General features: G+C 41.1%; 1 protein-coding gene across 1 annotated transcript in view; it reads left to right on the plus strand.

Annotated features, from left to right (window-relative positions):
• Positions 1 to 524: 524 nt before the first annotated feature.
• The window catches only part of LOC135222792 (microtubule-actin cross-linking factor 1-like), a 293,750-nt gene continuing 277,957 nt past the window's right edge, over positions 525 to 16,317 (plus strand). Inside the window, 1 exon segment of the mRNA XM_064261077.1 lies at positions 525 to 1,041. Within this exon segment, the coding sequence (XP_064117147.1) occupies positions 864 to 1,041 (178 nt within the window). The 5' untranslated portion in view covers positions 525 to 863.

Consider the following 16,317-nt stretch of genomic DNA (forward strand, 5'->3'; position numbering starts at 1 on the left):
TCGCTGAAGTGTTGAGTTTAGTGCTCCCAGGCTTAGCCTTCTTTCCCTGCCGCAAGTATTGTTGGAACGTCTTCTAATCAGCTGCTGCGCCCTGCGGCCCCAGTGTACAGCTGACTGGTGCTGTGGAAGGAACAGCTTCACCTACTACCGCCCTCCTTCTGCATGACGCTGAAGGTGCGGGCGTGTTTGTGTTGTTTTCTCGCTCGACTATACAAGTCAGTCCCCTTCTAGTACTGGTGCCTGCGTCCATCCGTGTGTGGGCAGGTAACTAACTATAAGAGGGAGGTGACGAGGAGGGGATGGTGCCCAGGATCCCTCCTTAGTCAAAGGAGGCGGAGGGGGAAGGAGGAGGAGTTCAGCATGCGGATAGAGAGAGAGAGAGAGGAGAGAAGAGGTAGGAAGGAAAGGGGCCGCTGAGGGGGGGGAGGGGTGGAAGAAGGAGGGCCAAGTGGTCCCCTGGTGAAGAGAGAGAGAGAGAGAGAGAGAGAGAGAGGTGAGTGTTGGGGTTGTGACGGAACGAGCAAGACTCAGGCAGACAGTGAGGCCGTGAGTGAGGCGGTGTGTGCGCGCTGGGTGTTGTGCGGCGGCGGTGGTGGTGTAGTGGACTTGCCAAAACCTCCTCTCCTCTTAGTCCAGTGAAGCAACAGCTTTGACATATGGTATAACAGTGACTTTCCAAGAACGCTGATCCGAAGGGAACGAGAACACCTTGTTTCGTCCTCTCATGAAAGCAACTCGCTGCTCCCCGTTGTAGTAGAAACTCCTTCCATCTCCCGCCTCTGATCCAATCGAGTGTTGAGGAGGCCAACGATATCCGAAGAGCGGAAAGGGCCAGAGCACCTGGGAGAGGGTGCCCACCCATCATGTCAGCACATAACTACTACAAGGAACGGCTGGGTTTGGACCCAGCCGAGGCCCGTGCCAATGGAACTAGAGACGGCCACAACACGGGGGCAGACTTCAAGACCTTCGGCGGGTACGAGGAGTCCCTCAGCAAGTTTAAAGGTATTGTCTACACTCTCAACATCTACCAATTGATAGGTATGGCCGGACACATGTTACGTCAACACGTAAGGCGTGCATCCATCCCTCGTTTTATGCATGGGGTGCTCACGTTGATGTCGTCGTCTGTGTGTTTGTTGTCCCGTGTGTCGTGCCGTTGCTGCTACTGCACCTTCAGTATCTCTAGGATCCTTTTTTATGACGTCCGTCATCTATTCCCTATGTAACGAATCCCCGGGATTCCTTTGGAATCTTTGGGTCATCCCCTTCCCGCTGTCACCCCGCAAACTCTCTCTCTCTCTCTCTCTCTCTCTCTCTCTCTCTCTCTCTCTCTCTCTCTCTCTCTCTCGGTCACATTCCTCATTTCTTATTCCTCCTTCCTTTTATTCGGACATCCTTGATGTAGTAAGTGTTATGTAGAATCTATGTCATGGAAGGTTGAAATTTTGAGAGCTTGAAAACTCTTCCCACAGTCCAAGGAACTAGTTTTAGTGTCGAACCATTCCGAGTGTTTACCTGTACGGAGGAGCACCTGTTGGCGGTACAGCTGGTGGGAGAAGGGAGGGCGGGAGGGAGGGAGGGAGGGGAAGAGGAGTGGAAAGGGGAACGCAGGGGCTGCAGATACAGTGTTCAATGTGGCATAACTAAAGAACGGGGCGGTCGGCTAATCTTCCCTCTTTCACCTCTTTTACTCATATTGTCCCCATCTTTGTTGAGCAGTTCCCTCGCTCCAGGATTCGATGTTTTGATTTCCATATATATAGTCTGTGATTCTCCTGCATTGCTTTTAAATAGACTTGTGTTATTTGCTACTTCTTGAGAAACTTTCTCATGTTTTGTAGTTTGTGTTTTGTAACGGAATTTCGTTTCGTCTTTGCTACCAAATAGTCGAGAACGATTGAATACTGTGAGGTCCATGGAAATTGTTCTAACTAGTATTCATATCCTTTGTTATATTGAAATGTGTCATAGATGGTAGAGAGTACTAAAGGCGTGCCTTCCAAATTGTCGTTCACACGTCAATGAATGTGTAAATGAGATTCTCCCAGTAATGACTCATATGCACACTAAATTTAGTCATTTTTAAGTAAGGAAATTACGTACTAAAGCAATTAGTAATAAATGATAAGAATGTCAATGTGTGATTAATGTTTAAATTGGGAATTAATTTGATCAAAGATGAGTCGTGAACTGAATATATCTAGAGAGAGAGAGAGAGAGAGAGAGAGAGAGAGAGAGAGAGAGAGAGAGAGAGAGCACTTATAATTGTGTAAAGGACTGGAATCTAAGAGATACGGTCTGTCACGGTTAATTAGCAATAAAAGTCCAAGTTTCACCTGTAAGCCCTGTGGTAGTTTATTGAGCTAGAGAAGTTAAATCATGGGTCTCGTTTTTACTTTCTCATGGGAGGGATGCTTCATACTGACTTCGAAATGAGATTGATAATGGGTGGCCTTTTCTTTTAATTTGAGTTGCTGTGAATGTTCTCTTGCTTGTGCGTATGGAGAGAGGTCGAGTTTGGGTGTTGCTATTATTTGACGGTGGCATTGTTTAAGCGAATGCACGTGGCTCTGTTTGTTTGAGCGGGATGCGAGTGTATGCTCGGTCATTTGTTTGACTGTTCCACCTTTTTTTCTATTTTTCTGTACAAATGTGTTCACTTATAATTTGTTTGATTGTTCCATATTTTTTCTGTACAAATGTGTTCTCTCAGCAATTTGTTTGATTGTTCAGTCTTTTTTTCTGTACAAATATGTTCACTCAGCAATTTGTTTGATTGTTCCATCTATTTTTTCCGTCCAAATGTGTTTACTTAGTAATTTGTTTGATTGTTCCATCTTTTTTCTATACAAATATGTTCTCACAGCAATTTGTTTGATTCTCCATCTTTTTTCCGTACAAATGTGTTCAGACTTGCCAGGTTACGGTTCTTCTCTCATTTTACATGTCCTCGTAGTTTTACAAGACCTGTTATTTATGAAGAAAGGCTATCAAAAGTCTGTTGTTTATAATTCTAAGAAAAAACAAATTTAAATTGGGCAAGTATTTGATAGTATTCTTGTAGGTCCTTTATTTGTTAATCTTAATTTGTCAGTGGAATATGTCTGCTTGCAGTATTATCTGTTTGATGGAGTGAGAAGGTTGTTATGTTGTAGCCTCTGAGGATTTTATCATGGCTGCCCAAGTTGGACGTACCTGGAGACGTCGCATGCAATTGGGTCGGGTTGAGATGTTGCAGGAGTGAATGCTGATGGTAGAAGAGCTGTGCTTTTACTATGTATAGCCTGTGTACGACCCACACCCAATTTAGTATGTGTTCGTGCTGTTTGTTCTTTATTGGTTAGCGGTGTGCTAGATAGCAGGCACATCCAGCCAAATGAAGCCAAGCCAGGCATTCATGATGACCTTAATGAGTTGAATAAATGGTTGTGTGGAACATTTTCTCAAGGTTGTGCATGATTCTTCCCAGGGAAGTTAGTCGCATGTTTCACGTCATGTCTCATTGCAGTTATGGATGTTCTTGTGACAGTTTTTATTCCTACAATTTGCTTTCGTTCCCTCTGAAGAATCACTGAAAATATAGGCGTGGATTGGATTAGGTGACCCGAACCACAATAACACACGAGTACACTACTAGAGTTCAGGTGTTGCTGCACAGATGTGGAAGGTAAAAGTATTTCGCAAGTGTGCTCTCCCTGTGGGGGGCGTGACGCGGGTCAATTAGTGAAGAGGGTAATGGAGAGGAGGAATCAAACAACCGCTTCCTCACTGACACTTCGTTGCATTGCTAGAAGCGGAGATGCTCTAATCTGTTGATGCTGCGACTGATCTTTCTCCTGGACCACGCTTGTCTGTAAGGTTCGGGTGTACTCTGCCAGATCACTGGCCCACATTCGCAATTGCTATGGTTACGTCTTTCCGTTGTCCCTTTCACCAACCATGGCGGACAGGTAGCACTCTTCAGTGACTTTTGCCTGAGGCTCCAGCCTTCCTGTTCGTCTCACGTCTTTGATTCTGTGTGGGACAAGGGAATTGTTGGGGTCCACTCCACTTTGTTTTATATGCACTGGCACTATATTTGTTTGGCACATCATGACTGTTTTTAATGATTGAGATGCACTACATATTTGAAAATGCGCGTGTGTGTGTACCCGGCTTTGGTTTTGGTGAGTTCTGTTCACTGTGACGCAATGGATTACCTGTGTGACTAAAGAGAATGTAATTGACCAACTTGACTTTAGAAATGTTAATTGGTGTTTGCTTGTTTTTTTTATTCAGTTTCATTCAGTCTGTTTATTTGTAAATTCATAGTACATTGTATTTTATCTTTGCTTTTCGTTATTATCATTTCTTCCCCATAACTATAACTACACATTCTTAAAATGGTCAATGCACCATTGACCTAGTTTTCGGACGTATTGTTGTTCATCTAGATATATTTGTCTGTTTATTCATCCTTGTTTATTTTAATTTATAATAAGAATAATAATAATCCTAATCATTTATGGATAAAGATTATTTATTATAAAATACAATTCCTCGGTTTGTCAGAAGTTAATAGAGAAAGATTTGGATGAGTCTTTCATATATTTATTTCTTAGCTTTTATTTATAAGATAATTTTGGTAATGTGTTAATAGTCTGTATACGTTTTTCGAACATTTGTATTTTTAAGTAGAATTGTGAGCATTGTGAGCAGTAGGTGTAGTTTGGCAGAATATTATCGTAAAATGATATTAAAAGTAAATCTAAATTGTGAAGAAGTTCGATGCTCTAAGTAGAATGGTGGAATAAAAGTGGAACTTTATTGAACTTTCTTGATCAAACCAATTTAGGAGTAGATGTAACTTTTGTAGTGATGTAGTATGACAGAAATGAAAGTGTCATTCCAGTAACCAGTAAAACGATTTGACTAATGAAATTTGTTCGTATGGTTATTTATAATAATCAGAGGCCGTTTACGAAACGAGAGTATCCAAGTCCTTTAGGGACGGGTTTCATGTTCGTTCGCCTGCTCTTATGATGATACTCTGTTTCCTTTATGATTTTGCTATTTCGTAAGCAGAGTTGGGACACGGCAGGCAATTACAAGTAGATTGTGGAAAAACGAAAGGCTCTGAGATTGAGATGTACGGCCCGTAATGAGTAACGGATGATTATGATGTCTATTGCTCAATTTTCCTCAAAGCGAAAGGGAGAAATTAATGTAATGCAGAATGAGATAACTTCCTGTCACCGTTTTGATTAGAGGAAGAGAGAGTAGACGCGAGTGTTGAGTTTAAGTCATACATACCTTTTAATCTCTCTCTCTCTCTCTCTCTCTCTCTCTCTTATGGTCATCGTAGGTCATATTCAGTTCGGGAACGAGACCTGACATCACTGGGAAACCAGTTCAAATAACGACTGAATCCTTTTTTTCTTTCTTTATTTCTTTGCCCATGAGTGTTTGCATGGGTATGTGCCATAAATGAAATAGGTATGCGAATTATGTAAGGGTGGAAATGAAGTAATACAAGTTTTTGTTTATTCTAATTTTTGTTTCTTTTATCAGCTATTAGAATAGAGTCTGTCATTAAATTGAAAATATTTTTTATGCCTAGAGATTATGTCTTGAATCCTTTCAACTTTAGTAATCGTACGTTGAGGCCAAAGCTGCATCGCTTTGGAGCGTTCCTTCAGGCACCTTCATCTCAACTTTGCCTTGGCACGACTGTGCCAAGGCAAAATCCTTTGAACCTGCCTGTGGAGTCTGATGATGGTGATGATATAGTTATTTCACCGAAGATTATGTCTAGACAATAATAATGACTGTTCTTGATTTTAATTGATATATATATATATATATATATATATATATATATATATATAATATATATATATATATATATATATATATATATATATATATATTATATATATATATATATATATATATATATATAATATATATAATATATATATATATATATAGGTGATGCTACGGAGGAAAATTGAAAGGCGAGAAAGCCAAGAACTTTCGGTCTAACACGACCCTTTACTTAGGGTCGTGTTAGACCGAAAGTTCTTTCTTGCCTTTCAATTTTCCTCCGTGGCATCACCTTTAATTTATACATGGCATCAAAACCGTTTTATATACTCCGTGATCAAGTTGTTCATATATATATACATATATATATACATACACTCACACACATATATATTATATATATATATATATATATATATATATACGTATATATATATATATATATAAAATATATATATATCTATTATATAGTCTATATATATATCATAATATATATATATATATAGATATATATATATAGATATATAGATATATATATAAGATATATAATATATTTATATATATATATTATATATATAGTATATATATCTATATATATATTATATATATATATATAATATAATATATAATATTTGTCGCGCATATGTGAATTCATGTCGCTCCCTTTTCGGCTTTAATAAATCATAATTTTCCCCATTATTTACTTTTTACTTTGGAAGAAAACTGGTTCTATTTTATCCTCTAAAGTATATTCGGTCTATGTTTGTTGGATGTCCAGTGAAGATGTTAGGTATAATATGTTCCTAATATTCTGTTTTGTTTGACTGAACCGATGATATCTTGCTGTTGGCACGTATGATGCCTTATGTGGCCCTTTCCCGTAGATAACTAATGCTTTTTCGGGGGAATCTGTCCGCCGCCTTCAACTTTTTTCATCATCAACCTTTGTAATCTCATCTTGACCTCTTCGTTCGTTTGCAATGTAAAGTAACCTTTGTTCCTTCCTCAGCCGTGTTGCGACCAAGCAAATGTTTCACCGCTCGCAAGTTTGTGTGACAACTGCGAAGTAGGTCATGATAGTTCATCATTATGAGGTATTATAGTGTGTCCAATCTCCTTGCGTCTCTTGCTTCTTAAGGCCATCTTTACGAGAATCACTGAGAGTTTCAGATTTATCAGTGTTTCTGGCTTACAAAAAGACGTGGGCATATCATGGAATATTTTTAGGTGTCTGGTGTACTTAATCTTGAGCAGCAACTCCTTCAGGGAACGTTTAGAGGGTATTTTTGCCATATTTGGGGTTTCACCCCATACCCCATTCTTCTCGTTAGAGGTGAATCATGGGCTCCCCCTCTCCCCCCCAAAAAAAAAGAAGGAAAAAATTTGTTTTACTTACTTCTAACTTCGATTCCTTTCTACTCTTGTCATGAGGTGGCCACCCGGCGTTTTTTATGTCCCAGGTTTACCATTCGGGGGCATCTGAGGTTAAGTGTGTCTTTTTCATTGTCCCTAACTTTCGAAATAGGCTTTACGAGATAATGACTTTCATAATTGTATGCTTGCTCTACTAATGAAGTCTTCCTTTATATTTTGTTGTGCATGCTTACCTTTGTTGATTCGGAAAGATAATTTTTTTGTTACTTTGTAGCTTATGAAAACATTCTTGTATGGTTAGTTAGTGTGCTTAGGGATAGTGATTTGATTTTGATCGTTGCAGAATTTTGCATGATTATAAGGTCCCTTTAGTTCAGTTCATTTCTAAAGTTGCTTCCAACAAGTACCTGTTGTATAAGGGTTCAAGTTCATAACTTGAAATAAATAACCGTCTAGGTGTCATGTAAAACGAAAAGTCCGAATTAATGGTTTTTGTTTCGTCTGTTTAAATGAAGGTAAAACAGTTACTGTGCAGTGGAAAGGTAAAATCAACCGAAAACATACCACTGGGCAGTTATATTATTTGTCTTCTTTCGGTAGATTTTAATTTTACAATTTGGAAAATCTTCATTTATTTACTGGACTTACGAGTCGGTGTTCTCTTGTCGACATTTTGCCCCTTGGTGCATAGTATTCAGTTAAAAAATTTGCATTTTTATTAATTTGCCAACGTATGATTGATTTCTTTGCGCGTGCTCCCCCCCCCCCCCCCCTCTCTCTCTCTCTCTCTCTCTCTCTCTCTCGTCTCTCTCTCTCTCTCTCTCTCTCTCTGAATTGACGTGAAGATGAATAGCCGTCATCCATACTTCAGTTGTTGCAGGATCTACTTCAACCCACTGAGCAGGTGACTCACGATCATTCACAGGGCGTAATTTCGAACGTAAGGTTGAACGTTATGGGCGTTGCAGACTTGATTTTTGATCGATTCGTAAATAACATAGGACTGTTCCTTTTGAGAATTTATAGGCTGAGTATTTTTCTGCGATGGTTAGGCAGGTGAATGTAATATGCTCACTTGTGCAGCGATCTCGTTGTTGCTTACGCGTGTAAACGTATACACGATGATGGCTGATTGATTTCGTTACTTATTAAAGTTCATTCAAGTAATAAACAAACTCTCTCTCTCTCTCTCTCTCTCTCTCTCTCTCTCTCTCTCTCTCTCTCTCTCTCTCTCTCTCTCTGCATTTTCTTTTTCTTCGTATCCTTTCTTCTTCCTCCATATTAGATATTGACGCGGAAGACATGGTGTCATGTGTTCTGGCTTCTCAAAAACTCTCAGTTAAGATTTCAAGATTTATAACTCAAGAGTCAGTTGTGCATCTGGAGTCCAGATCCACCAAGCTGTGGAATGATACACCTGTAATACCACCTTTGTGTTCTTCTCTTCTGTGGTGAAGTTGTCATTGTGTTATCGGAGGAAATTCATTCATATGGGCCCTTTGCTGTCTGATAGCGTATTAATGTTTGTGATGTATTCATAAAATTGCAAACACCAACAAGTAAAGAATGCGCCGAAGTTTTTTCGGCGCGATCGAATTTTCTCTACAGCGTTTAATGCTGTGCGAAACTCTCAATCACGGTCCATCGAAACTCTCAACCCTGCCCGGTGGTGGCCTGTGTTTGTTGGCAACTATAGCGGTGCCTAAGGCTCGATCATGGCTAACTTTAGCCTTAAATAGAATTTAAAAAAAAAATACTGAGGCTAGGGTCCTGCAATTTGGTTTGTTTGATGATTGGAGGGTGGATGATCAACATACCAATTTGCAGCCCTTCAGCCTCAGTAGATTTTAAGATCTGAGGGCAGACAGAAAAAGTGCGGACTGACAGGCGAATAGGCATCTCAGTGGTTTTCTTTTACAGAAAACTCCAAAACTTGTGCCGCTATCATGTATGATAAAGACGTGTGTTTTGAAGTGATTGTATATATGATTTGGGAATATTTAAAATGTGGATTTTCTTGTTTATTTGAGTAGCCGAGTTTAAAAGACGGAGCCAGTTACTTGTTAGTTGGGGGAGCGAAGGCGAAGGTGAAGGGTAACAGGAAATGCCTCGGAGTTTTCCTTGTGACTCCTTAGTCAAAAGCACAACGGCGACGACAAAAGGTTTCCGGTGGAAACTGGTGGCGTAAGTTCCTGATGAGCGTGGCACTCTTGTTTATTCTGGTCCTGTGATGTCATGCGGTAATCGCGTCAAATGTCATCGGCAATTGTGCGCTTACCCTTGGTTGCCGACTCAAGTCGGTCGGAGCGCAATTGCTCCGTTGCTGCCTCGAAGGTTTTAACATCCTGACATCGAATTGTGTACTTGCATAAATCTCGGTTATGAATGAGTAAACGTACTATGAACTAACAGTTATGAATGGGTAAGAATGATGTAAATGATGTATTTTCATTCATAAAAATGGTGATGACGCAAACCTAAAAATATATTGCTTTCAGGGCTTACAGTTAGGTAAAGATAAATGGTTAAACATGAATAACGTAGTTTAATTATTTGTATGCCAGGCTAAACCTCTGAATGAAAACTCAAATATATAGGTTGATAAGGCATCATGGTTCCCAAGAAGAAGGAAAAAATTCACAAACAAATTTGTGAAATATGTTGAATGGTAGGTGCGCGGAAACGCTTATTATTTAAGCGTATAGGTATGTGGGATTGTGGGTAGATATTGGGACTTGACCCCTGGATGAACGTGAGATGCACACCAAGCCGCCTGTGTCAGCGTTGTTGCCTTCCTCGCCTCATTCCTGAAGCCAGAGCTTCCTTCTGTCTCAATGGCTGGCCTCCTCCTCCTCCCCCTCCGTCAAGGAGCAGCTCTGACGCATGCGCTATGATGTTGCTGGTGGTGGTCTTCTGTCCAGACGAGGTTTATTTATTTTGTTCTTTGGTTTAATATCAATCATGGACAGCCATTTAGGAGATCGTTAGCGCTTTTATCCAGTTCGCGCATGTCACTTTTGATTTTTGTTTTGTGCAGTAGGTATGGCTGTAGAGTGACGTCATCCGTTTTACGTTATTGGTTTGTTTTGTGTTTAGATTTTAGATAATATATTGCTTTTCAATGATGACGGCCGTTGCTTTTGTGACACCAGTGTCATTATGAACGTCGGCCAACCAATTGTTGCCATGTCTTTGATGACGCTTCCCGTATGCAATTTTCTCATACTCTTGTGTGAAGTTGTTATATTAAGTTTTTACCTTTATTATTACCACTACTATTACTTATGATGATAATATAATAATAAAAATAATAGGTATTATTATTATTATTATGATTATTACTACCTTTTTTATTACCACTACCGTTACTTATGATAATAATAATAATAATAGTTATTATTATTATTATTATTATTATTATACCATTCCGTTGTTTGTAGACAGCTTTTGAAGAGAGGAGCAGCTGGATGCAGTCACCCCAGTGATATTCATTCCCTTAACGTACAATTTCATGCAGCTTGTTAGATCTGCCGTTACTCCGATAAGGACAGATCAGACCGCTGCTCTTCTGCTCTGTCGTTGGGCCGAGCCATCTGGCTCTTGAGGAGAGTCTCAATTTTGGACGATTTGTGTTAAAGGGTTAAACTTAAATGACCCTTCGTTTTTCATTACATTATTTTGACTCTAGGGATAGTTCAAACGATCGTGCGATACACACACACACACACACGCTTTATATTTGTTTAATTGTTGTTGTTTGTGTGTGTACATAGAGAGAGAGAGAGAGAGAGAGAGAGAGAGAGAGAGAGAGTTAGTGTTAGTTGTCAGCGTAAATTCATAAATTGGCAATTGAGTTCGCAGAAGCAATTTAAGCAGCCAAAGGATTTGCTGAAAGGAGTGAGGCCAATAGAGAAATTGAAATGGGAGTCGGGAGGGTGAGTTGTGGGGAGGCTTGTGGGTGTATGTATGTATGTGTGGGTGGGCGGGGTGCTCTATGATGATGCGGGTTGAACGATATCTTGGAACATAAAACGCTGAACAAGAGAGAGAATTTGATCCACTGAACGTCCGATTAGCGTTATCGTCCGTTGAGACAGTCTTAGTTGATAAGGCGGGTTGGCAAATGGTGTTTTCCCCAGCGGATATTTCATCCCTGGTACAAGGGCCATTTGCATTTTGACCTGCCTCCTGCCCCACAGGAGATTTTTTGTTTTTTTTTTTTTTTTTTTTCGCCTCATGACCCAAACCAAACTGGTTTCGAACCTGAGAGATGCTATCAAGCGAACTATTTTGAAAAGGCTCAGCTTTTTGAATGATTGAACACTCGGTGTGTGTGTGTGTCTGTGATAATGGTAGGGAGATTAGGTAACTGATGTAGTTTGATGTTGATGTCATATCCTGGGTTCGTTCGTAATCCTCCAGTCGCAGAGCTGACTCCATGAGGAGAGCAGCGCCGCTCTGTTTTCCTGTACTGACCAAGGGACTCGTCCGTCAGGCGGTTGGTGTTCGCCTCCACGAGTGTTTGGTTGGAGTGGTTGCAGGGAAACCAGGAGGAGCGTCTGTGATAAAAGTGGTTTTCACGGCGGGAGTTGTGATTAGGTTAAGTTTGTGTTTGTGAACCGCTGACCCTTAGCCCTTAGATGGACACTTTTGAAAGTCTTATCCCGGTCATTACTTTCCATGGTTTGTTTTTGATATTTGAAAAATAAGCCAGACCTACTTGTAGCAACTTTATTGCAATGGATATTCATCATGGCTCAGAAGTTCGCAAAGAAAGGCCCCGACGTCACTCGTCGACAGAGGAAAGCCCCAAGCATGACTCGGTGGTGTCCCAAGTGACTCCTCGGAAGATTAGCATGGGCGAGGCGGCCTATCACACCCCACCCGCCAGGAGGAAGGAGGCTTACCTTTACAACGTTGTGCCTCGAAGCCTCGCCTTCTGTAAGGACGATGAAGATAGCGGCGATGAAGATGCCCAGAGGATCAGAAGGGCGCAGGGCATTCCGTATGACGAGGATTTCGCTCGGAAAAACAGTAAGTTGTGACTACTTGGACTCTGGGCGTTGAGGTGGCCGGCCACCTGCTCTAAGTTCTTGCATTATCGTAGACAGTGAATCGGTATTGTTACAGTTCAGATCAGGCGGAGTATTCGTTACGTGGTCGTGCGAGGGAGACAGGAACCACCCATCTGCAGATGAAGGTTTTGCAGATGTAAAATGTCTTATCCAGGAGCCTGGAGGAGACTCAGGCCAGGGGCACAAAGTAGTGCATCATTAACAGCATTCTAGATTCAAAGAAACACACGCTACCCTGCCTCCAAGCAAACCCTGTTGAGCAGAACCGGTTTCTTATGTTATCATTCTCTCTCTCTCTCTCTCTCTCTCTCTCTCTCTCTCTCTCTCTCTCTCTCTCTCTCTCTCCATTTTTCCCTCTAAGATTTCTGACATCCCAGTAGAGGTTTCCTCTTTGCAACATTCCAGAGAATGTCTGTTACTTCGCATTTTAAGTGGAAAATGCAAATGAAATTTGAACGTCTTTGTCTCTGGCAACGTTTTTGAGCGAGTGAGTCGTCGAGAAGCTCTTCGAAGTAACAAGACGTATCTACATTTATAAAAAAAAAAAATTACTTGTTTTTTGTTTATTTTGGAGTACTATTTAATAATCGAAAGGACTCAGCGATGGGATTTGGGCCCTGCATCCGGTTGGTTGATTGTCGGCGACCCCACATAAGAATGGGAACCAGCTGGGAAGAAAATCCAGTTGGTTGATTGCGCTCTAGTATGGTTTCAGTTAAAACATGTTTGTTTGCAAACTCGTTTTAATTTATTGAAACAGTTTCAATCAATATCTGAAGTAGTTCCCACAAATGTGTCTTGGAGCAGATCAACTTGGAAAGAGTCTTGAGCGTTCTTTACGGGCAACTCAGATCGCCTCATGAATGGGAAATGCTTATGACACACACACACACACACACAGAGAGAGAGAGAGAGAGAGAGAGAGAGAGAGAGAGAAGAGAGAGAGGTTCGTGTAGCTGGGAAACGCTCGAGGGGGATAAGGGCGGTCAGATTATTATTCCCCATCCCATGCTGGGGGTGGGGGTTGGGAGAGGGAAAGTCTGGTGGGCTTGTGGGAGGTAGCACCAATACTGGGGAGAGAGAGACACCCTCGAGTGACGCGGTTTCCTGTAAAAATAATGTGGCATATTTTTTTTTTTATTTGTTTAGACGTATACCATTGTTTTGAATGATTTACTTGCTGGCCCATTTTGTATCAGGCGATCGCATGATATATTCTCCACACATGCTGTAAACGTTCCCTTGTAGGAGGTAACGGCCAAATGAAAATGGTGTATTATGAGTGTTCTTAGAAGGGGCTAAGAGGGTAACAATGGCGTCCATTCTGTGTTTTTTTTAAACTTCTGGCGTGACCGTTCTGAATTTATTTTTTAATTGAATAAGACATGTTTCTCGAAATTCGTATCTTAGTTGCTTCTAAATTCATATGCTGTTGTATTTTGTCACAAATCTTACTTTTTCCTCATTGAAATGTTTGTCATGTGGGTGACGGTTAATGCAGCTGTCCTATCTCTCTTCCTATCTTCCTATTTTCTCTCTTTATGCCATACTTTAGGCATTTCCTATCCTTGCGTTTCAGCTTGCATTTGTTTCCACTCCAGTAGCCAGGCGAATAATTGATTCGTCAGAGTTGATCCAAGAGGGTTTTGATAGAAATCTTTTGCTAGATCATTTAAGACCCCGGTTAAACGGCTGTTTGTTAGGCGGTCTTGTTTTTCGGCGTCTGAAGAGGGTCCTTGGAAAAGCATGGCCATGGCAAAAGTCTTCCAAATCCTGTAAGTCGACTCTTGTGTGATTTATGATGTCAAGTTAATTATAGAAGATTAATTAGCATAACTTCTGTTAAAGGTGTTGAATGAGGAGGTTCTTGTAACACATTGTTGACATCATTGTTCATTTCTATCTGGTCATTAAGCTGGAGATCATTTCTTTGTTTATAAATGTGGTATTAGGAGATGGCGCCACATCTCGTGAGCGAAAGACAAGAAAAATAAAGAGGAATGGCTAACAACGGCGTGCTGGGAGGGGAGACGCGAGGGAGGAGGGAATGTTTTGGCTTCCTCGTGAGCGTGAAGAGGAGGACGAAGGGCAGGAGGAGGGAAGAAGAGGGGAGTCTTTAGCAGGTGGAGGTGATTTCTGAGTGTGATATCATCATCGTCTTCGTCAACCTCTCGGGGAGTGCCTCTTGCCTGCCTGCCTTTCTCCGTGCCCTACGTCAAAACCTACCTCCGCTGTCCCATTGGCATTTCTCTCTCTCTCTCCTCTCTCTCTCTCTCTCTCTCTCTCTCGACCTTGAGAGACGTTAGTGGCACTCCCTCGTAGCAGCGAAGGGTGATTCAGTGCCTCTTTATTATTATCATTATGATGAAGTGAATCACTTGTGTTTTGAATGCAGTGGCCGACGAGTAAGGTTCTTTCAGCGATTGCTGTGCATGCGGTCATTGTCGTGTTGCTTATTTGCCTGGAAAGTGTTCAACGCATACTGTTAAAGATTTTTGTTTTGATCTTGGCGTACCCTAGTACATGTAGAATGCATCGTTCATAAAATGGTTCCTTATGCATGTGAGGTTATCCTTGTGGTATGTTTGGAGAGATTCTTAACCTTTTTTGGGGTATCTCGGGATGTTCTTTTTGACATGGTAAGTGTACCGTGTGGAGGTGTCGGTCTTGCCGAGGTTGCTGTCACATCTCGGCTTTGGCACAGATTATCAGCCCCGTCCTTTACGCTGTTCATGCCATTACCCCTCTCGCCAGGTTAAGTTTAGCCATTTTTGATGTGTGTATTAGGTTAACTTAGCCTTTTTTTCACTCAGGTGATACGTTTCTTTGTGTCGTGTTTTAGATTAGGCTGCTTACTTAAATCATTCATATTTCTTGTTTATCGTGTGTTTTTCTTAAAAACTCCAGCCAGCGGATACTTCTTGGCAGTCGTTACAAAGGTGACATCACGGTGTCTAGCGCCATTCATATGTTGTGAAGGCGCCAGCTTTGCATACTTAGCACAACAAACACCCGATTTATGATTGGCACCACGTACACCCTTGCTTGAAAGCTTCAAATCCTAATGGTATACAGTACACGTAGCTTCTTATTCGCACTTTTGAGGATAGTGGTCACGTAAGCGGGGTGGGGGGTGGGGGGGTGGGGGTTAAGCGTTTGAGATTTGGAAGTTAGCAGCTCAACACGTATTGGCAGTCTCTTCTCTCTCTCTCTCTCTCTCTCTCTCTCTCTCTCTCTCTCTCTGGATATAGTTATTGTGTGTGTGTGTATGTATGTATGTCAGAGACAATGTATACCGATGTGTTTTGTTCGTAATAACGGTACCCTACTGGCAGTGAACTCCACGTACAGATAATTTTATGATCACTTGCCTGTATATGCAATTGCCTCGTGGTCGTATGCAACGTTTCCGTCTTAGAATCGAGACGTAGCGTGTGTACTCTCTTATGGTACCGTCATTTTTAGCGGATTGTGCTCACGAGTATCAGAGAAAAATCGATCGAATTATAAATTTTATATATGAATGCACCACTTCCTGCTTTCATTTCCCGTGACAAAATCTGTTGAATACTGAGTTCACCGGTTGTAACTGTCGTTTTCAGTATCAAATATATAATGAATGTTACCGTAATGCATAACAGTTATCTAAAAATGAATTGGTTGTTTGCAAAGTTCACATCTTCCTCACTAACTTGTTATAGCTCTGTGAGCCGTGAAGGTAACATTGCATAATCGCATTCGGCAATGAAAGACGGACTGTTATTTAATATAATATAATCTATCTCAACCCCGATTAGTGTGTTGGAAAAGCTTATCAACTTTGTAGCTTTAACTGAAATTCAACGAGACACCTAATCAATACACGACAATTGGCAACCTGCGGTTCCCTGTTGGCATCGTGCGGAGTCGGTGATGTAATAGAAGTGAAGTGTGTGTCTGGCTGTTTTCCCCGAATAGTATCGAGTGACATCATACTTTCGTAAGTTTTCGTACTATTACTGTCATTATTCAGGATGAGCGAATGTTCGTGGAGAACAACACAACACGAACTAGATAAACA

The sequence above is a fragment of the Macrobrachium nipponense genome, chromosome 8, assembly GCF_015104395.2.
Source record: "Macrobrachium nipponense isolate FS-2020 chromosome 8, ASM1510439v2, whole genome shotgun sequence".
In the NCBI taxonomy this organism is placed as follows: domain Eukaryota; kingdom Metazoa; phylum Arthropoda; class Malacostraca; order Decapoda; family Palaemonidae; genus Macrobrachium; species Macrobrachium nipponense.